The sequence below is a fragment of the Chinchilla lanigera genome, unplaced genomic scaffold (genome assembly GCF_000276665.1).
Source record: "Chinchilla lanigera isolate Chin_1 unplaced genomic scaffold, ChiLan1.0 scaffold00051, whole genome shotgun sequence".
NCBI classification, from domain to species: Eukaryota; Metazoa; Chordata; class Mammalia; order Rodentia; family Chinchillidae; genus Chinchilla; species Chinchilla lanigera.
The window spans coordinates 13,013,687-13,039,298 of NW_004955452.1; the positions used below are offsets into that span (position 1 = coordinate 13,013,687).

At 50.1% G+C, this 25,612-nt stretch overlaps 1 protein-coding gene across 1 annotated transcript in view; it reads right to left on the reverse strand.

Moving 5' to 3' along the window:
• Positions 1-25,350, reverse strand: part of Dlgap3 (discs, large (Drosophila) homolog-associated protein 3) — a 57,662-nt gene extending 32,312 nt beyond the window's left edge. The window contains exons 1-5 of the mRNA XM_005395128.2: positions 25,229-25,350; positions 7,265-7,347; positions 4,660-5,817; positions 425-630; positions 31-103 (exon numbers count right to left, since the gene is read on the reverse strand). Of these exons, the coding sequence (XP_005395185.1) occupies positions 31-103; positions 425-630; positions 4,660-5,766 (1,386 nt within the window). The 5' untranslated portion in view covers positions 5,767-5,817; positions 7,265-7,347; positions 25,229-25,350. The remainder of the gene's footprint in view (positions 1-30; positions 104-424; positions 631-4,659; positions 5,818-7,264; positions 7,348-25,228) is intronic.
• Between the last annotated feature and the right edge of the window lie 262 nt (positions 25,351-25,612).

Here is a 25,612-nt window from a genome sequence, read left to right on the forward strand (position 1 = left end):
TTCCATCCACATGTGTTGGCCTCTCCCTACCTGGCCAGTGGTGAGGGAACGGCTGTAGCCGGGGATGGAGCTCCGGGGGTGGATCCGGGGCGGGACACAGCAGCTGAAAAAGGTCAAAACACCTGAGTCAGAATCCGGCTGGACTAGGAAGTGATGGGCGGAGAGTGACAGCATTAGAGCCTCTGACCAGGTTTTATTCTCCAAAAGTCCCCAAAGGGATCTTCCAGGAGACTGAGTAAAGAGACTCCTCCAAAGAGGGATTCAAACAGGGCTTGTGACAGGGGATGCCCCCTTTTGTACAGGAGGGGACAGATTCTCCAGTTAAACCCTAAGCAGGCTACACCACTGGAACCCCTTCTTCACACACGTCTGCAGCACCCCTGCATCAGCTTCCTGGCACCCACCCGGCCCTCCCTGTCCTTACTTGATCCGGGCGGTGTCCACGCTGGAGGAGCGGCGGGAAGCGAAGCGCCGGGCGACTGCTTTGGGAGATGTCTTGGGGCTGCCATCTGAGTCTCCACTCTCCTCATCCCCCATGGCTTTGATGTAGCTGCCACTCCGCATCCTGCGACAGGGGATCTCCCCATCCTTGCCACCCGTGGGGTAACCCCCCCAGTCATCCTGCGGCACCTGCAGAGACAAGGGCCTCTGTCTCTCCGACATGTCTGTGGTCAATCAAGAGGCCAGGCTCCAACAGGGGGCGCTCTGCCCTCCTGGGACAGACCACACCAAGAGCATCCAGAGGAGAACTGGGAAGAGAGGTTGCAGGCCGTTCCCCTCCCTTAGGGGACACGCGGCATCACGCTCCTGGGACCTTCTGCTGCTTAACTGAAGCCCATCTAGAGTGTAGGGGTGTGACATGCCAGGTGCCAAGTGTGGAGTTCAGGTTGAAGATTATAGGCCGAAGTGACCTGGGTCAACTCTGCGCCCGCTGTAAAGCATCACTTGACATCGGTCACCTTTCGCCCCTCCTTCTAACAGACTTACGTTCCCCAGGCTCTGCTCTTGCCCACTGCCCACCAGGCGAGGAACCACCGAGGGCCTTATGCAGGGGGCACTCAGACTTGTGCTCAGGGGAGCGCTCAACACCCCGACGGGCTCGGGGGTAGGGGGCCAGGAGCAGCACAGGGGCGCAAGTGGCGGGAGGCAAGCCAATTAAGAGGCTAAGGCTGTGATCCGGGCAAGAGATGATGAGGCCTAAATTAAAACAATGACAGTGAGGTGGGGAAGAGAAGGAAATGGAGATGAGAGGTGTTGAGAGCCTGATTAGCCGTGGGGGAAGAGGAACTGAGGGTGACTGGGGGCTGAGGGCTGAGGACCTAGGGGGTGGTGCTGTCGCTCACTGAGCCACAGAAGCTGGAGAAGTAGGTCTGAGGGCAGGTGATAGTGCCGGTATCGAGCACCTTAAATTTGGCATAGAGCTGTGCAGTAGCTGGTTGGCTGTTTGGTTCTGCGGCTCGGTGGGGAGATCTGGGCTGGAGGCAGACATGTGGAAGCCATGGGCAGCAGCTGGATACAGAGAAATGAAGGAGACAGCCCAGAAGAAAGAGGAAGAGAAGGCAGAGGAGATATCCACTGTCATTTAAAAAGAGCCTGGAAAGAAAGGAAGAAGAACCTGTGAAGTCACCTGAGCAGGAGTGGGCAGAGGGGTAGGAGGGAAGGCAGGAGAACGCCATGTCACAGAAACAGGAGACATTTCAAGAATAAAAGGAGTCGATTATGTCAAATGCCACAGTGTGCTCAGAGGTTAGTAACTCAGGCTCAGGAATTAGACCTATGTGAAAATGCTGGCCCCATCACTTGCTACCTAAGGGAATGAACAGACCTGATCAACCTCTAAGGATCAGTTTCCTTGCATGAGAATTGCAACGGTAATTATGCCTACATCAAAAGGTGGATGGGAAAGATAAACAACCCAATACAAAGTGCCAGGACATAGAAAGTGCTCAATAATTTTTTTTTCAATAATTTTTTTTTCAATAATTTTTTTTTTTCTTTGAGACAAGGTCTCACTATGTAGTCCAGACTGGCATTGAGCTCACTATATAGCCTAGGTTGGCCTCAGACTCACAGCGATCCTCCTGCCTCAGCTTCCCAGTGCTGGGATTACAGGCGTATGCCACTATTCTTGGCAATAGATGTTAACTATTAGTATAGACATGGAAAGTACCTTTCAGGGATAGCTCCCCAGAGACCGCAGATGACCACTGTCAGGCCACTTCAGAGGACAGACAGTGTGATGAGGGGGGATAATGGGAGAATGTGACAAAAAGGAGTTCATGCTCTAAGAACTAGGATAGGAAGAGAAGAGAGAAGGCAGAAGGGGAGCTGAAGCTGAGATTGTTTATGGGATAAAAGTGGTGTGGGCATTTTTTCAGGATGACAGAAAGCCCGTGGCAACATTCTTTAAACATGGGAACAGGTGCGGGATGGAGGGGCTCCGAGGAGACGGGCTGAGCCCGGTGCAGGGATCAGCCTGGGATCAGTAGCCCTGGCTTTTCCTCAGAGGAGTCCAACATGGCCACCCACACTGCAGAGAATGAAGCTGTGAAGGGATGCAGAGAGGGCTGGCGAGGCAGTGGATATTTAAAACACTTGCAAAGAACAAGACTCGGATGGGGCTCCGGCAGGGGCAAGACTGAGAGAAAGTACGGGGTTCAGGGAGGGGTGAGGCTAGAGAAGAGGACAGGAATCAGTGTAATAGGGAATCAGGGGTGGGATGCGACCCCAGGAAGGAACCCTCAAGGGGGAACAGGCAAGAGGCCAGGGCTCCACCAAACGACGGGAACACGGGAACGAGACAATGCTCCACAAAGGAACCTGGGCTCAGGGTGGAGAGGGAATCCAGAAGAGGTCTGAGGGAGGGCTGAGGTCCACAGAGGGAAAACAGCTCAACAAGGAAACTGAGAGTCCAACAAAGACACTTAGTCTCATGGGCCCAGCCTCCTTTGCTTTTGTGCCAAGGAAATACCAGTGTCTGGAAGGCTCCTGCACCCCATCGGTTCTCCCCCAAGTGGGCTCAGACTTCCCAGTCCCATGACGCCCGGGAACCCCCGGCCCGAGGATCCTTCCTCTTCCCATACTCGACAGAGAGGAGCAGCAGGCATGCCAGCAAGGGGACAGACAGGGCATGCTCTGCCACACCGCAGGGCTCCCACTCCGTCGCCACTGCAGAGCTCTTCGCTCCTCTGCAGGACACTGTGAGGTGCATGTTAAAAAGGAAGCCCCCAGGGAGGTCAGGGCAGCCCTGGAGAAGCAGCAAGGAGGAGCAAAATGGTGGCAAGGCCCCAGGGATATCGCGGGCTCAGCCAGTTCTCCGTTTAGAGTGCTTTCCTACCCAGGGAGGGGGCAATCCAAAGCCAGTGCACAAGTCCTGAATCCCAGAAGTCCTTCTTGCTTTTACTATGGTGCTATGTGCTACCATGGGCTTTCATGACTCCCCCAGAAGGGCCCTAACCTGTGAATGACCTGTCGGGAGGCCAGTGACACCCAAAAGACACACGCAGGCTCACTTCTGCACACCTCTGGACGTGCTGTCATCTCCTCTTGTAACACCTTAACTCTGCACTCAACTAACTCCAACTCCTGCTGAGATTCAGCTCAGGAGCCATGTCTCTTGGAAGCTGCTCCAAGCCACCCCTGGACACCACCACAGCTGGGCGAGGGGCTCTCCCTGTGCTGTGTCCCCATGGTGCCCAGGGTTCTCTTCTATCACAGCCCAGACCTCACACTTCGTCTCCTTCCTTGTTTGTTCCCTCTACACTGTGAGCTCTCACAGGCAGCATCTGTGTCTTCACCTCTGCATCACTGAATGAACGAGGAATGCAAGTCTGGAAGATGACCCTAAACCTGTTGGATCCCTGGGACTTTTCATGGGCTTTTCTTCTTCAAACTATGGAGAGCTCAAGAAAGCAGTATGGGCTTGACGGGGCCAGGCAAAAGGCTCCAAAAGAGGGGTTAGAGCTCCTAGCCTCCAGGCAGAGGCCACGGTGGTGGTAAGACAGGAGGGGAAGAGCATACACCAGTTATCCTGGCACCCACTCCCAGGAAGCCCTTCCTGGAGCTGTGTCAGGGCTCAGACTTCAGTGCATGCCCCAGCCTAGAAAAACCCACAAGACAGGCTCCCAGGGCTCCTCCACAGCACCAAGGCTGTACCCCCACAGGCAGCCCAAAATGACCAACCCCAGAAGAGCAATAGTCTGGAATCTGACCTTCATATTCAAACAACAGAACCACCCAGATCTGAGCGGAAAAGAGGTCTGGAGAACGCTTTGGGGCAGAAGATCTGCTTTCCAATTGCCGACCTCCACGCTCGAGGCCAGCTACCACCAGAGAGCAACCCTATCCTGTCCACTGCCTTCCCTCAACCTCATTCTGCCTCCAACCTCACTAAGTTGGAGGTCAGCACAGTTTGTCCAAAACAGCAGGTCATGGGGAAGTCTTCCTGGGATGGATGTACACTGTCAGAATAGAGGGGCCCCTTAGCTGCGCAAATAGGGAAACTGAGGCCCCAAAGGGGCTCAGGGTGACACGGTAAGGCAGAACAAGCCCTCCATCACAGGAACAGCCTGCTCCCATCCAACCCTTTCCACCGTTCTCCGGCTGACAAGCCTAGTGAGGGCTGAGGACCCTGCCCCCCCATTCCCCAAAAAGCCTCACCTGCAGATAGTGATAAGTCCTGGCTTTGGCCTTGGTCTCCGGACCCAGGAGCCCCTTGCCTGGCCCAGCCCCTGGGTATCCATCCCGGCCCTGACTGACCATCATGGTATGCCAGGCACTTCGCTTGACTGATTGTCCATCCAGCGACATGGACATGCCAGTACAGGCAAGGCAGCGACCTTCTGCCCCTCCTGAACGCCCCTTGAAGCTCAAGTCCCGGTAGGAGCCATCTGGAGCCTCCAGGCAGAAGGGACCACCAGGCTCCCCAGGGGGGCGCCCACCCGCTAGGAAGCCGCTATCACTGTCCAAGTTGTCGTCGGAGCTCCACCAGCCTGTGGCCTTGGTCTGGTGCCGCCCGTCCCCCTTGCGGTCCTTGCTCTTGCTCCTCTTGCCATGCCGGGACTGGTGGTGGTGGTGATGGTGGTGGTGATGGTGGTGGTGGGAGGTGTGAGGTCCTCCAGAGCCTGGGCCGGGGTAGCTGTCACTCCCAGAGCCACCTCTTCCCTCAGCTTTAGGCCCATTATAGTCCCGCTTCCCAGGCGCCTCCAGAGAGTGGGACTTGGCAAAGAGCTTCTGCACGGAGTGAACCAGATGCCGGATGCGGCTGGGGCTTTCGCTGCGGGCCTCAGAGGCAGTACCGGACCCCGGCCCTGGCCCGGGCCCACCCGCTGCTGGACCTCGCTGGTACGGTAACGTGTGGAAGCCATCTTGTTGAATGGGCAACTGCTTTTCAAACTGATCCAAAAGTGTGGGAGGCAGGCGGGGGGCTCCCTTGCCCGGTGGGTGGCTCACACAGTCTTCACAGGTGTCAAAGGGGCCCTGGCCAGGGTACATCCTGGGGAAGGTGCTGCTGCCTCCCCCGGCCCCAGCCGTCCCTGGTCCTCCCTCAGGGCCTACAGATGGCCCCTCACTCAGGCTCAGGGGCCCTTCCGGAGAAAGGTGTCCCAGGCCAGCTCTTGGGGCACAGAAGCGGGGCTCGGTGGAGAAGGCCTCCCTGGAGCCCAGCAGGTACGGGGCCCTGGCAGCTGGGCCCACGTCCATATGCTGCTGGTCAGCAAAGCGGGCTGGGCGGGGATGGCTGCCTCGGTCGCCATGGTAACCCCTCATGGCCTCAGCAAAGGCTCTTCATAGTGTTGGGGGCCAGGCCCCAGGACCCTCCTGGGAAAACAGGGAAAAAAGGGATTTGGACTGAACAACAGGCCACTTCACCTAAAACCATCTTTAACTGGACATTCTTATATGCCTTTAAATGCATATCAATTTATTGTGATTAAGTGTACTATCTTTCCATAAATGGGCTGAAAAGTCCTTAAAACAGTCATAATAGATAAAGACTCAAAGGTAGAGAATAATCCCATCATTCATCAAATGCTGCAAATTTGATAAATACTTATTCACAAGAGCAAACGCTCTCAGCCAAATGGGTTTTTAAATATCCTGAGATTATAAAAAACAAAAGGAGACCCAAGCAGACCCAAAATACTCAAAGAAACTATTCATTAGGTAAATGAGCTTTTAACAAGCTAGGTTTAAGCAGATTGATCCAGAGCCATACCTCCGTCCCAACCTGACCCAACGCCACCTCTCTGCTGCAGGTGCCAGGCCTCAGGGTCACAGCTCCCCGCACTGTGACCGAAGAGAACACTGGGCCCGAGTTTAGACATCCAGCGCCATTATGCAGAAAAAATTTTCTCATTCTTTCTATACCCTGTTCTTTCCATCTGGCTGCACGCTCTCTCTCCCTTCAGGACTGAGATAAGAAGGCAAATCGGAAGTATCTCCTCTTCCTTCCTTTTCTGGGTCCCAAATATTCCCCCAGTGAAGTTTCCCTTTTGCTTTTATACCCGCGGTCACAGCCCCTTCCCACTGGAGTGGAGTCATGGAGGGGGCACACCAGATGAGGAACACTGGTCATACAACACAAGGCAACGTCTGAGTCCCAAACTGGGCCTGGACACCAGGAGTTCCTCCTCCCAGGAGCAGTGGGCTGGTAAGCAGTGAGATGATGGAGAAGCAGCTCTGGAACCAATGCCCCTGCCCCCATCCCGGGCTTGCCAAGGCTATAGGACAGAGAGGTCAGCTCTCAGCAAGAGCTGCCTCCAATCACTGCTCCAGGAGCTGCCAGGACAGGAGCTACAGCAGGAGGGGGTGACAGCAGGAAGGACAGGGACGGAGGCGCTGGCAGACGGAGCCCTCCCTCATCCCAGACCAGCTCCTGGGCCATCTGCTGACTAGGAAAGGATGACAGCCTCAACGACTCCAGACAGCAGAACCTCTGAGACTCAATCTCCCTTCCTCCTAGCCTGGCCTCCCCACACCCACCCTGTTGGAGGCTTGTTCCAGATCCTGCTCATAGCTTATCTCCTACTATTTCCCATGCATTTGCTATGTACCAGGTACTGTGCATACCTAACAGTCCCTACACCCACTGAAATCCTGTAATGTAGATATTATCCACATTTAACATGAGAAAATGGAGCTCAAAAAGGCAGGGTCACAAAGCCAGTAAGTGGGTGAGTCACTTTGAATCAAGGTTCAAACCCTAGTTGCTCAGATTTGAGAACCTGAACCTAATCCCCATTTGCTACGCTTTCCTACCACTCACCATCTGGGATGTCCCATCCTGGATGTCAGGATCCCCACCACCAGGCAGAATCCTAACTTCAGAAGGCTCAGGACCACTGGCTCCTGGCAAGAAAAAAAAAAAGCGGTGGTCAGCAAAAGAGGAAAACATTTTCCCAAAACCCTCAGGACTGGTCTCTGGCCCTGACAATTTTCTTTCCCAGCCCCCGACACCAAGACTGATTGGGTCCCCCATGATGCAGAGCTTTCAGGCCCCCAGGGAAATGAAGTTGGTTTCATTATGCAAATACATGCAAATGAGCTCACAGGTTGGACAACCTCCAACTGCAGGTGTCTGCATGATCTGTCCGTGGTGCTGAGCCACAGAATTTTCAGCGCCCTTAAATGTGGTTGCATTCCACAAACATTTGTTGAGCAGCTAGCAGGAGTAAGATTTTGAATGAAAATTGTATAGAGATAATTTAAGGGTGGCCCCTGTCCTCAGGAGGTCCGTAGTCCAACAGGAAAACAACCTCTCACTTGAGAGTTATTTGAGGTCCCTGTATTTTTGCACAAACTGTTCCCTCCTAGAAACTCCACTCATCCACCCTCAAATTCTCCCCGTTGCTAACACTCATATTAAGCCCCACCTTCCCTTCCAGACGTTCTGTACTCTTATTCTGGGTTATGCCTCTCTATTGGGCTTTTATAACATCCAGGGTACCCCCATGAAAGCAGCTATCACACTGCACTGAAATTGTTTCAGGCTCTATCTCCCCCCACCTGCTACAATGTAGGGGAAAACATTCTGCACAGTAGAAACCAAGTCCTACTTATCTCTAGATCTCTAGCACCTATTCTAAGGCTTTGGCCCAGAGGCTGCCTGGCTCTTTAATAAATATTCATTGGATAGATAAGTAAATGACTGTGTTGGAGAAAAGTGCCAAATCTTAGGCTAGTTCCAATGAGAGCAAAATCAGATTCAGTGGAGAGAATCAAGGTAGACTTCCCAGAGAAGAGGGTATTTGATTAGCAGTACAAAATGGCGGTGTGTTCTGCAGAAAAAAGCATAAGAGAGGTCAATTCCCATTGGAGAAATTAGCAGGCACAAAGCAGAAGAAGTGTGTAAATCAGCAATTCTGATGGGTGGGCTGGGAAAGTTCCAGAAGAGAGTTAGGAATTAGCAAAAATAGGGAAGGACAGAGAGAGTCAAAAAGGAAGACGACTCTGAAGTTTGCAACAGCCGTGACTGGAAGACTAATGCTGCCATTATTAGACACAGGGTTGTCGGGAAGAAGAGCTAGCTTTGCAAGCATGATTAATAGTAGTAGAAGAGAAACAGACATTGGGAAGAACTTCCTGACCCTAAGGGGTGTGAGACAATGAAGAAAATTGTGGAATCTCCTAGGAATCTTCCATAGAAGAGAGGGTAACACATGCTCAACTGCCGGCCCACCCTGGGCCCTGGACTGCAGACTGGGTGACCTCATAGCTGTCAACTGCCTCACTTCATGACGGTTCTTCTCCTCCGCTGCCCTTTTCTGGGATAGCAGAGGGGACTTCAGAGATGGCTGCTTCTCTAGCACTTGGAAAAGTGACTGGAAGCGTCTCCCAGCCTCTGACAGAAGCTTTGACAGTCTGGCCCTTCATCTATGGCACGCTCCACTTCCTGACCTAGGCAAGAAAGGCCACTTTAGCAGAACTGCACACCATTCTATTTCTACGTCTGTGATCGTATCAAGCTGGAGCTTCACACTGTTCTTGCCAGTGTTGGGTGATCTCAGGTACTCTCTGCCCCAGCTTCACACGGGTGCTGCCACCAAGCCACTGGGTTGTCATCAAGATCCTATCAAACCTCAGCCTCTGCAGCATCAATTCATACTCTCCGGTTCTAGTCTCAGAGGAGATGGGCCCCTGTAATTCCTCCTCACCACACAGACCTTTGTGAGTCCCTTCCACTGGTCCTACAGGGCAACACTGTCTAGTGGAAAAAGCGCAGCCCCAAGGCCAGACAAGTGACCTAACTTCACCAAGTCTAATGACATCTGCTCACCCATATCCAGGCCTTTAACGAATATCAAAAACACAATGTACAAGAAACCACCTTAAAAACTATATTGCCTCTCATGTGAACCTTTATTTTAGATTTTCAAATTCTGCAATGTTCAAATAACAAATAATATAATTAAATCCAAGGTAGTGCAGTCAGGGGCTATCCATTTTGTGGATTTCCCAATGAAAAGATTTAGAAATTAATTACTGGCTTCCTCCTATATATTACGATTTGTGATCACGTTCCTCCACCCTCTGCTCCCATTTCTTCACATAATCAATGAGAAGGAAAAACAAGTGAGGAAGGGACTCACAATTCAATCCATCACCAACTCCTCTGGATTTTGCTTCCTAAAAATAGATGTGCGATGTATTTCCATATCTACCCATCATTGTTGGCTGACTAGCTAAAACTCTTTTTCGGCTTCCTTCTTCCTTTTCCCAGCCTCCTTTGTTTTTGTTTTTGTTTTTGTTTTGAGACAGGGTCTCACTATGCAATTCAGACTGGACTTGAACTCACTATGTAGCCCAAACTAACCTTGAACTCATGGTGATCCTCCTGCCTCAGCTTCCTGAGTGCTAGGATTACAGGTGTGCCCCATCACATCCAGCTTCCCAGCCTCCCTTATAACTAGGAGCCACATGATTCAGTTTTTGGTGAATGAAATATACATAAAAATATGATGAGGTCTTCTGGTAAAGATTCTGTCTTTGTGACAAAATGGGTGGGGCCTGCTACTGCCATCCTTCCTCCCCTTCTTTTTGGTTGAATGAAATCTTGATGGCTAGAGCTAGGGTAGCTACTTTGCCATCATGAGAGAAAGGCCTTGAGAATTACAGAGATGTTAGTCCTAGCATCATCAGGCCACAAACCCAACACAAGCAGTTACCTTCCTCCAGGCCTACCTGTGATAAGGAATACACTCTCTATTTTAAATCACTGTAGGCCAGGTTTTTCGTATTTGCAGCAGAAAGCACAGCTACCGAATCTAACTACACCTCTCAACACCACCGTCTGCCTAGGCATCTGCAAAAGTCCCCTAACTGGTCTTCCTGCTTCAGTTCTCACCCTGCATCAACCCAGATGATCATCTGGAAATGTAAATCTGATCATGTCACTGCTCTGCTTGCAATGCTTCCTTGGCTTATTGGTATCTTTAGGACAAAGCGTTCAACCAGGTCTGCGGAATCTGGCCCTTCCTCCTTTGCCAACATCCTCTCGCCGCATGCTCCCCCTTGCTCTCTCTGCTTCAGCCCAGCCAAGCTTTGTTCAGTTCCCTGGTCCTTCACATCATGGAGCCTATTTCCCCTGTCCAGAAAGCTTTTCCCGCCCACCTCTGCCTTGCTAACTCTTGCATACCTTTCAGATCTCAGCCCAGTTGTTGCTTCCTCAGGGAAGCTTTCTCTGGCCTCCCTGACTAGGTCAGATCCCCCTGCTGTTTGCTCTCAAGGCACCATGTACCTGGCTCTTATATTGTTACCATTTTAAGTTTGTGTGATTCTGAGATTGCCTGTCCTCCCATTAGAATGCAAGTTCCACACAGGAATTTAATCCATTTTATTCACTACATTCTCCCCAGCTCCTAATACAATGGTTGGCATGTGGCAGACGTTTGTTGACTGAATGTGAGTCTACAAAAAACTAGACCCTTTCACTTATGATACTTTACTTAATTCCCAAAACTATTCCAAGGGACAGATATTATCCCTGCTCCCAATTAAAAGAAAAAGAAACTGAGGCTTTACAGAGGCTAACTGACCTCCACAGGATCACATTGAGAGCTGGTGGCAAAGGCAAAAAGCAAACCTAATGACTCCCAAGCCTTAGCTTTTCTCCTGGCTGTGCCGTTAGTCTGCAGCAGTCACATTCTTAAATGCCATTCTAAGGAAACACAGCCATGAAAATAAACCCGTTGTTTTAAAGCAAATAAACAAATAAAAAGACCTCATTTGTACCGCACACTCCACAACTAACCAGAGCATGGGTCAGCCTTTTTCCCTGTGTAGTAAACATGAGTTTATACCATGTCCAAGGTTAGGTAAGTACAGAATGAAGGAAACTAGCTGAAGCCCTATCACAGCACTGAGCGCTGCTGTTCTCTTCCCCATCTTACTGCACTAAGTCATATCTCCACTTCCCCAGGACACAGCCAGGTAAAGCTCAGACGGTAAAGCTGCGGCCCAAGGAAGCAGCCACTTCTGTAACCGCCTATGGCCGACTGGGAAGTGAGAAGCAAAGGAGTCTGGGAGGGTGCCGTGTGTGACAAATTCTTCTCCGATGGATCTCAAATCTATCTGGGAATGGAAGAAGTGGCACAGATGCCGTCACCAAGAAATTACCCAATTTAGCACCAACTACACAATCCAGCAATTAGTTTCCTAAACCGGAACTTGCTAGGGGCTGCCAGGCTGGTGGGGTTGTTGTTACAAATCTCACTGGGAAACCAGCTGTGTAATTCTGCAGGAGGTTGTCACCCAAGCAATTACCTTCCCGAAAAAGAATGGAAAATGGGGGAAGGAAGAGGGCTGCAGAGGAGAGAGAGTGTTTTCTCTTCCTCTCCCCTAGGGCCCTGCCCAGCCAAATCAGTTGATTTTCCTTTCTTGAGACCTCGGTGACTCACAAACTCCCGGGATCAAAGCAGTTATTGGTGTGGACTCTCATCAGACTGAGTTCAGATCCCTTTGCACTCACCTATTAGTTGTGTGTACTTGGGCAGGTGATTCACCTCTCTTATTTGTTCATCTGTAAAGTGAGGATAATATGAAGCCCATCGTAAAGGTACTAATGATGTGATGGCTAATAAAGCAAAGCATATGAATCCCTTAGCACTGTACTAGCACATGGTAAATACTAAATAAAGGTAGCTATCGTTATTTGTTGTTTTATTACTTCCTTCATTGGTTTACAGTGTGACCCTGAGTAGGTCACTTACTCTCTCTGAGACAATTATCTAAGGCCAAAGACACTCTGCCGGGAGAAAAGACAAGCCATTCTTAAGACTGTCCACTTCTAGGGACCCAAGGATCTAGATGTGCATGCCAAAAGCCAATGTCTCAGAGGCTGACACAAAGTAATGCCTTGGGAAAAGATGAAGACTTCAAAAATCAAACTTTAGATGATTTACTCTTTCCTCAAGAAGCTTCTGGGACAGCTACAAGCTGAACAGGATGGTCCAGACAGCAGCAAAAGGGTACAGGTGCTCAGCCCCCTCCAGTCCCCTCACATGGAGTCCAGGAAGTCATCCCCAGACCAGCTGCAGTATTTCAGAACTTACAGCAAGTGAGACTTAGCATTCACTTTGCTGCTGTAAGGCTGGATTCCTCCACGCCCATGGAGGAACTGTAGGTGCTCAAGGACCTCTAAGCTTCAGATTTGCCTATCTACCCTCTTTCCCTGTGATGACCCAACCAATACGGCTGGGATTCTATCTCAGTTTCCCTGCCCAGCCTCCTATATCCTCTGACCTGACCAAAGCTTGGGTAGCAGGAGCTTTACGTCCGCTGTAAATGGGCTAGTCCCTGACAGCCCTAACACGGAGCCTCCCACCTGCAGCTCACATTTCTGATCATTCATCTACCTTCCTGCTCCAGCACTTCACGTCTTCCTGCCCTTGACCAACGTACTCAGAAGCTTTGGCAGCATCTCTGTAGCTGGGCTAGTCCCCTGGTCCCTGGCTTCCCTCAATCCAGACCTGTGGCTGAAGTCACAGCATGCCTTGTTCCCAACCCCAACCCTTAGGACTCCAAGGAAAATCCTCTTTCTCCTACATACTCTGTCCCAGAAAATGGAGGGCAAGAGAAGAACAGAAAGGAAAGGGAGAGGTATGCGATCTTATTTATTCACTTTCATCACTTTACTTAATCAACTCTGCTTAGGACAGGAATTTTACAGCAGATGAGTGTACTGTTCCAAAACACTCAAGACATTTAGGCAGACCTGAGTCTAAATGCATTCCCGACCCACTGGACAGTGCTCTCAGCCTGTGAATAACCCACAATACCTATAATCCCTTTGAAAATCCCACCTCAGGGGGCTTTGCACTTGATGTTCTCTCTGCTGGAACACTCTGTCCCAGATACTCCCATGGCTTCCTCTGTCTCATCTTCTGGGGCTCAGAAGGCCTTCCCTGACCATTCACTCTAACTACAGTCAAGCTTCATCTCCCAGGTTCGCTCTACATCACCCTGTTACATTGCTCTAAAAGCACTTACTGCTCCTTGAAATTGTTTGCTTCATCCATTACACATTTTCGTTCATCTTCCCATGGTAGAATATCAGCTCTAAGAATGGCAGGGACTACACCTGCTCATACTCTGCAGCGCTCTGAGCGTCTAGGACAACACACTAACAGGCGCTCAGAAAATATCTCTTGCGTAAATGAATGTCTTCTTTTCCTGCCTCACCCACTCTCCTGTGCACAATAGCCTTTCCCTCAAAAGGCTTTGGAGAGCCCTAGAGGATTTGATATTGGAAATCCTGACTCCAAGCCCAGCCTTGCTATCTTGCTTGCCTAGGTTCTCCCCCAGATGTGTCACTCTGCACAGGGAAAGTAGAGGGGAGGCATAAGAAGTAAAGACATGGCTCTCCCAACGCTGAAGAGAAAAAATGAGGCTGTGAAGAGGAACTCCAGGCTGAGCTGAGGGAGCAAGGCACGGGGTCGACCGCCCAGCCCAAGGAGGTCTCTTCACTCAAAATTGCTGGGCCCCCAGCTCCTTCCTCAGCAGAGACTATATGCTTCCAAGAGGCTCCAGAAACAAAGTGTGAACTTCCTTTTCCACAGCTTCCAAAAGGCCTTTGAGACACAATTCATACTGATTGGCCCCATCTCTCATGACCAACTGTTTCCAATCCATTTTTAGCTATCTCATCCGTCTCTGTCAACTGAACTAATTCCCAGGCTGTGATGCCCAGTTATATCCACTGTCCCCTTCCTGAAGGTCTCCAGGACCCCCTGATAATAAGAAGGAATCCCAGGAACAGAACTCCTGTGAGATCCTGGTACAAGAGACGGTGGGCCCTGGGTCTTGAACCAAACTGTCTGGGTGAATAGCCCAGGTCCAAGTTACTAAACATGAGCTTTAAGGAAGTCCCTCTATCTCTCTCCAGTTCAGTTTCCCTGTGTTCAAGCAGGGTCAAGAAGAATCCCTTTCTTGTTGTGATGTCATGAGGGTTAATGTAACGCAGGCAAAATGTCCAGCATAGTGCTGAGGATTAGCTATTGATAATGAGGAAGAAACCATTTAAATTCATGAGAACTAAACACAGGGCCTTAGAGAGAGTTTCACAAACAGCTTTGGGCAGAGGCTGTGGCCATGCCTGATGGGTCTGGATCAGAAATGGGTACTCTAAAAACTCACTGGCTTCATGCATCTAGGAATTTGTTTGCCTGGGACCCTTTTAAAAACTTCCTACATCATGAACATGCAAAAGAGAGCTGAGCAGCCCTGGCAGCCAAAGATGGTGGCATCTGAGAAAGTAAAGAGCCTTGATTCACAGGAGCCTGCAGGAGCCTCTGTAGCCAGGACTGGCAGTCTCTCTTCCAACTCCAGGAATATGGGAGGGAAAATCCAGCAACCTCACAGCCGGGTACCGGAGAAACAATGTTATCTGCATCACCAAGAACAACTTGTTTTTTTTTTTTCTATCTGAGCCTCAGTTTTCTCATCTGTAAAATAGGGATAATTATAACTACTTCCTCAGGTTCTGACAATGAGTAACTAAGCTGATCTATCCCAGGCAGTTGGGACATTTATATCCATATATTGGCTTCTTCTGACTTGAGCACCTAGTACCTTCTTCCATTTGTATGTACTTCTTCCATTTGTATGTACTATGGGTGGGCTAGTGCTGTCCCAGCTTCCAGGGTACCACCAGACCTCAGCCTGCCAGGGCCAGAGAATAACAAGTGAGAGACCCAATCTATGACAGAGATCCATTGGACAGGAGCTGTTCATCCAGGTCAGGCCCATGGCCTTCCTTACTTCTGGCCTAAGAATCTGGTCCCTCCATGGAGTTCAGAGCTTAGAGCTGCCTGCAGGTTTAGCACATTGTCCTGTATGCTTCTGTGTGAGATGGGACAGGGACTTCCAGCACTAGGGCCCTTGCCCTACTTCTGGGTCTCTCTCACAGGGAAGGCAAGCACAGCACTGGGTCCCACACAGCCCTTTAGAGACCCTTTGTAGGCTGATTCCAGGCTCATGTGGTAGTATCTCCCATCGCTCTGCTTTGCCTGACCCTGACCCTGACCCAGCCTCAGGGAAGTCTAGAGACCCTTTAGAGACCCTTTGTAGGCTGATTCCAGGCTCATGTGGTAGTATCTCCCATCGCTCTGCTTTGCCTGACCCTGACCCTGACCCAGCCTCAGGGAAGTCTAAGCCACAGCTCTTCTCTCTGAAATTCTGCACTTAGGAAGACGGAAGAGAATAGAGAACCAAGGACCCTGGGGGAAAGTGTGTAGAAAGAGAAGGCAGAACAGACCATAATGTCCTCTGTGTAGAAGGTCTGTCCTCTCAACCTCACCCCTGTTGTGCACTCTCTCCCAAGAAGCCTTCCCTACAAGTGCCCTCCTCATCAGTCCCAGCACACAGCAGGAGCTACCTCCTCTTGAGTCCCATACCTCTCCTTAGCACAGAATAGTAAATAACTGTTTGCAGGCCGTGAGTTCCTAGAAGGTCAGGATTTACATGATCTATCACTATTTGGAGAGAAATAGCACATAGTAGGTGCTCAATGAGCTCAGGGTCGGCACATGAGCCATCAAGAAGTAGCACGCCACCACTGATACATAAAGAGAAGCGGAGAAACAGAAGGCTGGGGAGAAATGACTCCCTGTAGCTGGGCCAGAATTCCACAGCAGGCAGAGCTGGGCCAAAGTGACATGGTTTTGCTGAAGAACTTAAGTGTCCAACTGAGGAGGTGTGCAAGCAGAGCTGGGACTCAAGCACGGGATGGATAACCCCTGGTGCCTTCCAACTCAGAAGTCTAAGGTTCAGCTCTTTGAATGCCTGCAACTCCACAGGCTCTGTGTGAAATGCTTTTGATGCATCCCCTTGTGTCCTCCTCACAGCTGTCCTACAGAGCAGGTACCATCATTAGTCCCATTTTACAGATGAGGAAACTGAGACATAGAATGTAAAGAAAAGTGCCCCATTGGGTTCTACCACATAAGTGGTAGAACAGGGATTTGAATATGAGTCTGACACTCTCAACTACCTAGGCAGAACAGAACCCATCTAAAGTAACACATCTCTGACCAAATGGGTCTGATGAGGCCAGCAGGTGGACCTCTAGTGGGTCTGATCAGTACTCAGCCTCAGGAAAGCTCCATCCTGCCACCCCTCCCTCACACATGGCTATGCAAGTCCCCAAGACTGCTCGTTCACAGTTTTCCACGTGTTCATCTGGAGGTAAATTATACAGCACGCAGTCAGCCACATGTCTTACACAGCACGCACCCTCACACACAGTCATCACATAATGTACACAGATACACACAGGCTTGTTCCCTCAAAGGTTCATACACATTTGCATTTTCACCCAAAAGACACGGATGTTTGTGTGCGCAGAAGCTGCATGCATGCAAACCTTACAGATACACCCACACGCTTATCCACATATGAGTGTATGTGTTCATTTCACAGCTCTGAGGCACCCACATCTGCTCAGTGTCATGTACCAAATCCTCCCCCAACAAGAACTTTATCCATTGTTCCCAGATCCAATACTGGGCCCAGGTGAGCAATGATGTTCACTCCCTCTGGGGTTGGCCAGGCAGCCCAGAGAGGGGGATGAAGGCTCGGCCTGCCTGTGATGGATGGAATTAATCTACTGAGCTGGAGAAACTAAATAATTAAATCCCTAATCACCCCCCAAGCCAGCCCAGGCCAATATAGCTGAGGGAGGGAGGGGGCTCTGAGGCCCAGACCAATATCCAAGGGGGGAGGGGCTTGGGAAGACAGGCGTAGGCAGAATCCCCTAGAAGGGGTCTCTCGGAGGAACTCTGGCAGGAATGCAGACAGACAGACGGACAGACATAATTCTCCCTTTCCACACGGAAACAGAACAGCTTGGGAAGACAGGCCACCACCACCCGCTAAAACAAGGTGAGAGGAGGGGCAGCGCTCCTGCCCCTAGATCCCTTCCTGTGACTCCAGAGGATGGAAATGCATGCATCCTGGTAGTGCAAGGGGCTGGCATGGACGACTCAAAGTGCCTAGGCCTGAGGCAGTCAGTGGCATCTGCCCAAAACACCTGCTGTAGGGTCAGCCAGGCCTTAGCCCACCCCTGCCCCACCCAGAACAGACTCCCCCCTGAGCCAGCGCAGATGGCAAGGAAGGACCCCTCCACACGGTGCACCTGCTTCCCTTAGCAAGGGGACCCAGCACGTGGCAAAGAGGCTGAGGGTGGGGCAGAGGCCTGGGCAGGGGGGCTCAGGGAATCAGCCTGGGAACAGGCCCCAGTCCGATTGGCTGAAAAGTGGGTCATTTTCCTTTTGAAAGATAGTGAGAAAATGGAGAAGTAGGTCGGGCTCTCATCCCCTCAGCCCCAGGCACCATCCCCAACTTGCAGTGTGGGGAGAGAGGGAGCAGGCTGCACGTGCCAAGGCCCCACGTCCCCCAGAACCCTGGCCAGGGCTCCACAGTGCAGGAGGCCAAGGTCATCTTTACTCAGGACACCCAAGGACGCACACACTGATGCCAGGGATGAAATACCAGCCCTAACCTGCCCTGGGGGGTCTGAAGTGAAAGGCACTACAGCAAGGGACGAGCTAGAAGATGGGGGCCAGAACAAGAGACCCGGAGAAGCCCCCTCCCATCCTCACGGTCGAGATGCTTCCTCTCCTTCTTCTCCTCCCTTTCCTCTCCGTCCACGTGGGCAGAGTCGTTGCCATGACACCGCGGGCAGGTGGGCGGCTCTGGCGGCTGTTTCGGCCCAACCCCCAAGCTCACAGCCCAGGTGGGAGGGGAGCAGCTGTGGCACCCCAGTCCCTACCCCTGACGATAGAAGAAAGCCATAGAAGGGCCCCTACACCCCAGAATCTGGAAAGGGCTCTAGCTCTGGGTTCTCTGGACAGGAAATCCAGCCCCAGGCTTGGAGGTCTGAGAGAAGAACTCAGAGGTCAGGGAGCGGTATGGGGGCAACAGGGAAAACCCACCACTTCCACTTCTCCCTCTTTCTCTCAACAGCCCCTCTGCCAGTTTTGCCAACGAACTAAGCCTCATTCCCTTCATGCAGGCAGCCAACTGGTCCTGCCTGATGTCTAAGCTTAGTTCCTCATTTTGCAACACAAGCTCAATACCCTCATAGTCTCTTGGTAGAGAGGAAAATAACCAAAGTTGAGACTCGAAGAGAAACTCCTCCCCTACTGTCAACCCCCAGACTGTCCTTAGAGACTGGACCTGACTTCACTAAGAGCCTAGGGGTGGGCATGACCCTCAAACCCATCCCTGACTAAGGGACCCAGACCCCTGAGAGAGGATCCAGAGTACAACAGAGAGGACACTGCATCTGGCTCCAGGAAGTCTTGGCCACGCCTCAGCCCTCTGGCTCTGAGCTTCCCAATCTTCCTGGTGAGGTCAGCAGACCTCTCTGTGTGTCTCTAACACTGTCTGTGACTCTTGACTTCCTAAGATGCTTCTGCTGTTCAGGATCCTGCTTACTCCCTACCCCTGTTCCACTAAGGCAGGAGCTCTTCATCCCTGAGGGTGCAGAACCAGAGAGACCCAGCTTAGCAGCCCACTGCAGCCTGGCTGGCAGAGGTGGGTGTATGTGGGATGGTGGCGTTAACATCCAAAGGGAGGAAGAATGGCAGCCAGGGTTAGCCGGAGGATGTCCAGCTTGTTGTGGGGTGTTTGTGATCACATATACATATATAGAAACTTGCCCTTTCCTCCTTAGCCTTCCCCTACTAAGACAGCACACATACTGCTGAAATACACATGTGCACATATATGTATGCATGCACACACAAACATCTGCACTTTGCATCTCCTTTTCTCCAACTCCTCTGTCAATGTTCTACAAGTCACCCTTGTTCTAATTTCTCATCAAAGCTATTACAACAGTTTCTTCACTGGTCTCCCTGCCTCGTATCTTGTTCTACCTGGATCCATCCTCCTCATTGGCTGCTAGTATGATCAATCTACAATATGTTTCACTCAACATACATCTGGAGAGTCTGCCCCCAGCCAGATATTATTCTGGACACAGTAGATGCAGCAATGACCACAACATATAAAGCATCCATTCTCTTGAAGTTTATATACTAGTGGGAAAAGAGGGGTGATAAACCAATGTATGAGACAATGCAGTGGCAAGTGCTGAGACTCAAAAAATATATATAAACTGGGGTGAGGGGGTAGAATGACAAATGGCTATTTAAGTCGGACTGTTGGGGAGGCCTCTCCAAAAAAGAGACTTTTGAATAAAGTGAGGGAGTGAGTTGTGCAGAAACCTGGGGGAAGAGCATTTGCGGCTGAAGGGAAAAGCAAATGCTAAACAGCCTCAAGGTGGGAGCGTGCACAACCTCTTTATGGGACAGAAAGAAGCCTGTATAGGATCTGGGAGGAAACTTGTGACTGTTTTACACACAGCACTCCTATTGCTCAGGCTCATGTTCCTAAGCGCTTTAGATTTCACTCTGAGCAAGATGGAAGGCTACTGACAAGGCACAACTTCATCTCACTCTGGCTGCGTCTGGAGGAAGAGTCCATGGAGGCAGATTGCAGGGGAAGAAGCCAGGGGAACATCTGGGACATGTCCTCCCTCTACAACATTTCCCACAGTTGCCCACCTGACAAACATCTGCACCGCTTTTAAGCCTTGGCTTAAGAGCCTCCCCTTCTATGGCTCCTTTACCAAACTTGCCTCTTCCCACTCTAGAACAACATAACCCTCTTTAGGTCTCCACTGCCCCATGAACATTTATGTGCCTTCACACTCTCCTTATGTGGCTCCAGGTCTTTTCTTTTTGTTTTTGTTTGGGGTTTTTTTTGTGCCAGAAATCGAACTCATGACCTCACGCTTGCCAGGCAGGCACTGTGCCGCTGAGCTATAATCCGGCCCAGCCCCGGATCTTTTACCCTCATCTCCAGGTTGTAAGTGACCTGAGGTCAAGAACCATCCCTGGTGTCTAGCATAGCCTATGGTATGTATAGTGCCAAGATAAGACAAACATTGCTGAATGAATGAGTGCACTGGATGAGGCACATGTGAGGGAAGGGACTGTTTGTGGGCTGTTGTTAAGCAGGGTATGGAACACACGTATAGAGCCGTGAGTTGCAATCAGATCAGTATTAACATATGCCCACACATTTCTGTAGATCCTGTTCACATCTACATAGGTTAAAGTATGTACACGCTGACAAATCCCCATGTTGCTACCCACACTCCTGTAGACTTGTTTATGTATATGTATGTGCATGTTGTAAAGCACAGCTATAGTGGTGTGTGTGAACTGTGGCACAGAAAGTAATACACACAAATATGTATACATGTATGGCCTCATCCCAATATATGTGAGGTTTATTGATACAGTTGGGCCTATTTTTTGTTTGTTTGTTTGTTTGTTTGTTTGTTTGAGACAGCGTCTCGCTATGCAGTTCAGGCCAGCTGTGAGTTCACTTTGTAGCCCAGGCTCATCTTGAACTCACAACGATCCTCCTGCCTCAGCCTCCCGAGTGCTGGGATTACAGGCGTGCACCACCATGCCCGGCTTACAGCTGGGCCTTTCTAATACAGTATCTTTTTCCCCTTCCTTCCCCTAAGCCCAACTTGTTCTTGATTTTTAAGACTTCTGTAGTAATATCAATGTTTCTCTTTCCATGTTCTTTCTCCCATATGCTCCTGAATACCACAGCATCCCAACAATACTAGGCCTAGACCCCATATGCAGTTGTCCTGTAAGCCTAAACAGCTTTTTTCCTCTGTAAACTTCCTTCAGAGGACTGGTAATAAGTTGGCTCCTCAAGACATGAGAATTTGAGAAACCTCGCGGAGGCTGCTTTCTGGAGAAGAGCCTTGGGCATCAGAGTGGATCAAGTTCAAGCTAGTGGGAAAATAACTTTTGGATAACTCTAATGTGCAGTCAGTGTTGTCTCTCTTCAATCCCCAGTACCACCACCGTCAAAACATAAAGGAAATAAAAAAATTCTTTCTCTTAATCTGTCTCCTGTTTCTCTCTCTTATAAGACATGCACACAATTTATTCTCACGCATGACTCAACTGAAGCACATACCTCTATGTTGGTAATCACATATGTATACTATATGTGGCCTCACATGCATGGTCACTTTCATGCTTACACTCATATATATATACATCACATAAACCACACACAGTGGTTTAATCACCTTCATAGTCATATATATACATGGGTGCACACAAAATCATACATAAATACGACATATATCTGTGCCCACACTTATACATGTGTGTTTATACACATACATACAGCAAACTCACACATGCAAATGTCCACATATGCAGTCAGATACTTGCAGGAATATTCAGGGGCTTCTACTCTGTTCACAAAGCCAGAAGTCCATAATCCCTCCAGGTAACATCACAAGTTTCCATTTGCAAACTTGCAAGTCTCTCACACACACATAAACTGGAGGATGTCCTTTTGTTCTCTTTTTTTATTTTGGGAGGGCAGCACCGGGGATTGACATTGGGAAATGACACTGAACTTGGGGCTGCCCAAAAGTTGTTTTCTCCCTAGCTTGAACTTGATCCACTCTGCTGCCTGTGGCCCTTCTCCAGAAAGCAGTTTCCATTTGCAAACTTACAAGTCTCCATTTGGAAAGCTGCTCCTGTTATCAATAGGACGTATCCCAGTCCTGGACACACCCCATTCTCACTTACTCTCTAAAGAAAAAGCAAGTCACTTCAAAGAAGAGTGCCAAAATTGCTTTGTCCCACACCAAAAGAAACCAGTACTTGCTCAGACAACTTGGGTGGGAATAACAACAAAGCTGGTGCATCTTTTCCCATCTAAGAGGCAGTCCCTCCATATATAGCCCTTTAATTCTAAAAAGGGAACTGAAGAGGAAATACCAAGGCAGATCCTTTTCTCCTGGTACTTTAAGATATGTCCCACCACTCCCAACCTCCAAAACAGATACTGAAGCAGAGAAAGTGTGCAGGACCACTTGGGCGACTCTCCTTAAAAGAGGAGCAATTATCTCCATTTTGGCTGAGCCTGACCTTATTTCCATGTATCAGTATGTACAGAACTGGCTAGGACCTCGTCCTTATCCCTTCAATTGGCTTTAAGCAATGCACGTCAGTCCAGTCAAGGCGCTGATGATGGCAGGTGTGTTTCCCCGGACACCCCCCACCCCCACTGTTGTTCCCATGTGTGAGCCGGATGGAGGTGGCTGGGATCGAGCCTAAGCCTTGAGATAGAAGCTATGACTTCCTGGGGCTTGAAAGATTACACATCAGAGCTGAAGCACAGATCCCAGAACATTAGATGCTATCTCATTTGTGTTATGCAGATGACTCTTTCTGCATATCCTTCTCTCTGCATTTGCAGAGGTGATTTCAGGCCTCCTACCTAGACCAGCTCACAGCACTCACCTACTTCCCACCATTCTCACAGTCACTCATCCTCAAAACACTCCTTTCCTCATGAATGAATAAAACCAGGGTTTGGCTTTGGGTTGAGGCCTTTGCTGTGGATAGCCATCATCATGGCTGGATTTAGGGCCCCTTGGCTCCCCATAACTACAAATATGCCTTAGTGTCTTTATTCTCACCATGGGTTGCACTGGACGTGGCAAATTGGAATTAACTCACTAGAATTCCAATAACTTTTCCATGGGATTACAAATATAACTTCTTGGGCCATGACAAGGATGCGGAAGGGCTCTCTATAGAAGAGCAGTAAAGAATTTAGCTCTGGCCCTAAAACCTCATGGAATACCCATCTACTTCCTTAGAGGATAGCTTCACGATGTCCAGTGAACCCTCCCATCCAGTTTGAGGGCCCTGTTCAGGGAGAGGGCAGAAATATAAAGAAGTTGACCTGGGCCCAAAATAACAAAAGCAGCAAGTATTTTTTTAAAAAACAGTAGCTGGTCAGGGAACAGGGAAGCAAGCTGCAGACACCTCCTGGCAGGGAAGCAGCTGCTGGAACACTAGATCATGAATAGCAGGACTCTCTAAGGGGCCAGAGAAAAGGGGGTGGACATCGAGCGTTCCATGTGGGGGTGGAGGGGTGACTGCTTCAGGCAGTAGCAGCAGCTCAAAAGTAAAGTCTTATCAAAGCTGTTATGTAACCAAGGGAGCTGAGTGGAGCACAAACACTTCCCCTCCCCAAACAGGCACCCACACCCACACCCACCACCTCCCAGCACCCACAGCATAGGAAAACTCAGCTCCTCTCAAGCAGCTAGAGAAAAGAAGGATCATTTTGATGAGTTACATCAAAAACATGATGGGTGAAGGGCTCCTTATTAACTAGAAGTCTTAACTGAGAAGGGAGGAACTGGTTCAGTTTGAGGTCCCTAGATATCACTCCCTTGTCTTAAACTCCCTGCCACACCCCACTTCTGTCCAGTATCAGCTGGAAACTCCTTCCTTCCTCTCCCCTTGAGCAGGATCCCATTTGAATATTTGATTGTGCTCTTGGGGATGAGAGGTGAGCTGCCATCAACCTCTCCTGCCTGTTGTTCCCCCACACTCTCATCTGCATGTCCTGACATTTGGTTCTCATCCCCCTGGGATGACAAGGAAGGGACCTGGAAATAACTCCTTGCTCTATTCCCCTCCTGGTTACAAAGACAGAGCATAAGAACCCAGATAGTTGAGAGGACCCTAACCGCAGATAGGTTAATGAGGAAGAGATAGCCTGGGAAACTAAGGATTGAAACCAGACCTCATCCCTCACTTTGAATAATTTCAACTCCCCCAGATCTTCCTCCTTTCCTACTGCCCTGTCTCCAGTAGCCTCCTCCTTCTCTTCTCCATGGCACTGAAAACCCCACCCACTCCCTGAATCCTTTGCTTAGAAATCTTCCTCCCCAACAAAAGTCTCTTCTAAATGCTTCTCTGAGCTAGGGTTGGAAATGGGCAGAGCACAAGACAGGCTTGCAAAATAATTCAATGTCCCTGTCCTGAATACCAAAGTATGGTGAGCATAGGTACCAAGCAATCAGATTGTCCTGAACTCCCAATCTCTATCCACTCCAGCCCCAACCAAGACCCTAAGCTCTAGTGACCAGAAATGCCATGAGGCTGAACTTCTAGGACCCAGTAATGTTAAGGTTGGTACTTATTGCACGAAAAACGGTCCCAGTAGAAGAGAACTCAACAGCCACAATTTCATTGACTATCTCTACCCCCAGACTAATAGTAGGACAGTTTTGGAAAGAGGAAGATGAAGTAAAACCAAGGTAAGGGAAGTCCCTTCTCCAAATACCACCAGTAACTGTGAGGCCTAAACCCACAGGGACTACGCTCTTAGAAAGTGGGTCATCTGGGAGAATTTTCCTAGTGAGCCCTCAGCACTGCCCCGTTGCTTTTCCATCATCATCCAGAACACAGCCCCATTCAGCACTCGGGACAGCTCCAAAGGAGCGAACTCCGTCCGAGTACTGATCAGCACTCGGGACAGCTCCCAGAGATGCTTGCCCAGTTGCCAGAAACCCAGGATGCCAGGAAGCAGCAGGCTTACCTTACCACACATTCTCTTTAAAACAGAAGCCCCCTCTTCCCCTTATTCCCCCCAATTTACTCCCACCCGCGGGGGGGCACCTGAGACCCCTCCTTCTCCTGTGTGTCCCAAGAAAGAAAAGACAGCTAGACCCGGAGCTTCCCTGAGGAAGCCTACAGATACATAGGACCCCACCCACCTCCTTTCAGCCCTGAGCCTCTCAACGCCACTCACAGCTGGCTTTAAAAACACTCTCCTTCTTCACCACCACCCCCAAAATAAAAGAAATACTCACGTGGGGGCTCCAAGCCCTGTAAGCAGATGTGCTGGGGGGAGGCAGAGAGAGGTGGCTCCCCACACCCTGTTCAGAGCCCCCTTTCTGAAGGAGCCAGCTCCCATCTGGACTGGGGGGAGGAGAGACATGTGGAAGCACTGAGTGAGGGGAGGGGAGAGGGGAGGAGGCAGGAGCAGGGGGACTGCAGGGCGGGGGTGTCAGAATGGGGGCGAGGGAATCCTTTTTAATTTCATTCTCTCCTCATGTCTACATCAGCCCTGCAGGCTCAGCTCTTTAATATTTACACACAGGAAGAGGAGAGAAGGAGAAAGAACGGAGTGAAGGAGGCAGGGGCTACCTGAGCTCAGAGGGCACAGAGGCAGAGGCTTCTGGAAGCTGTGAGTG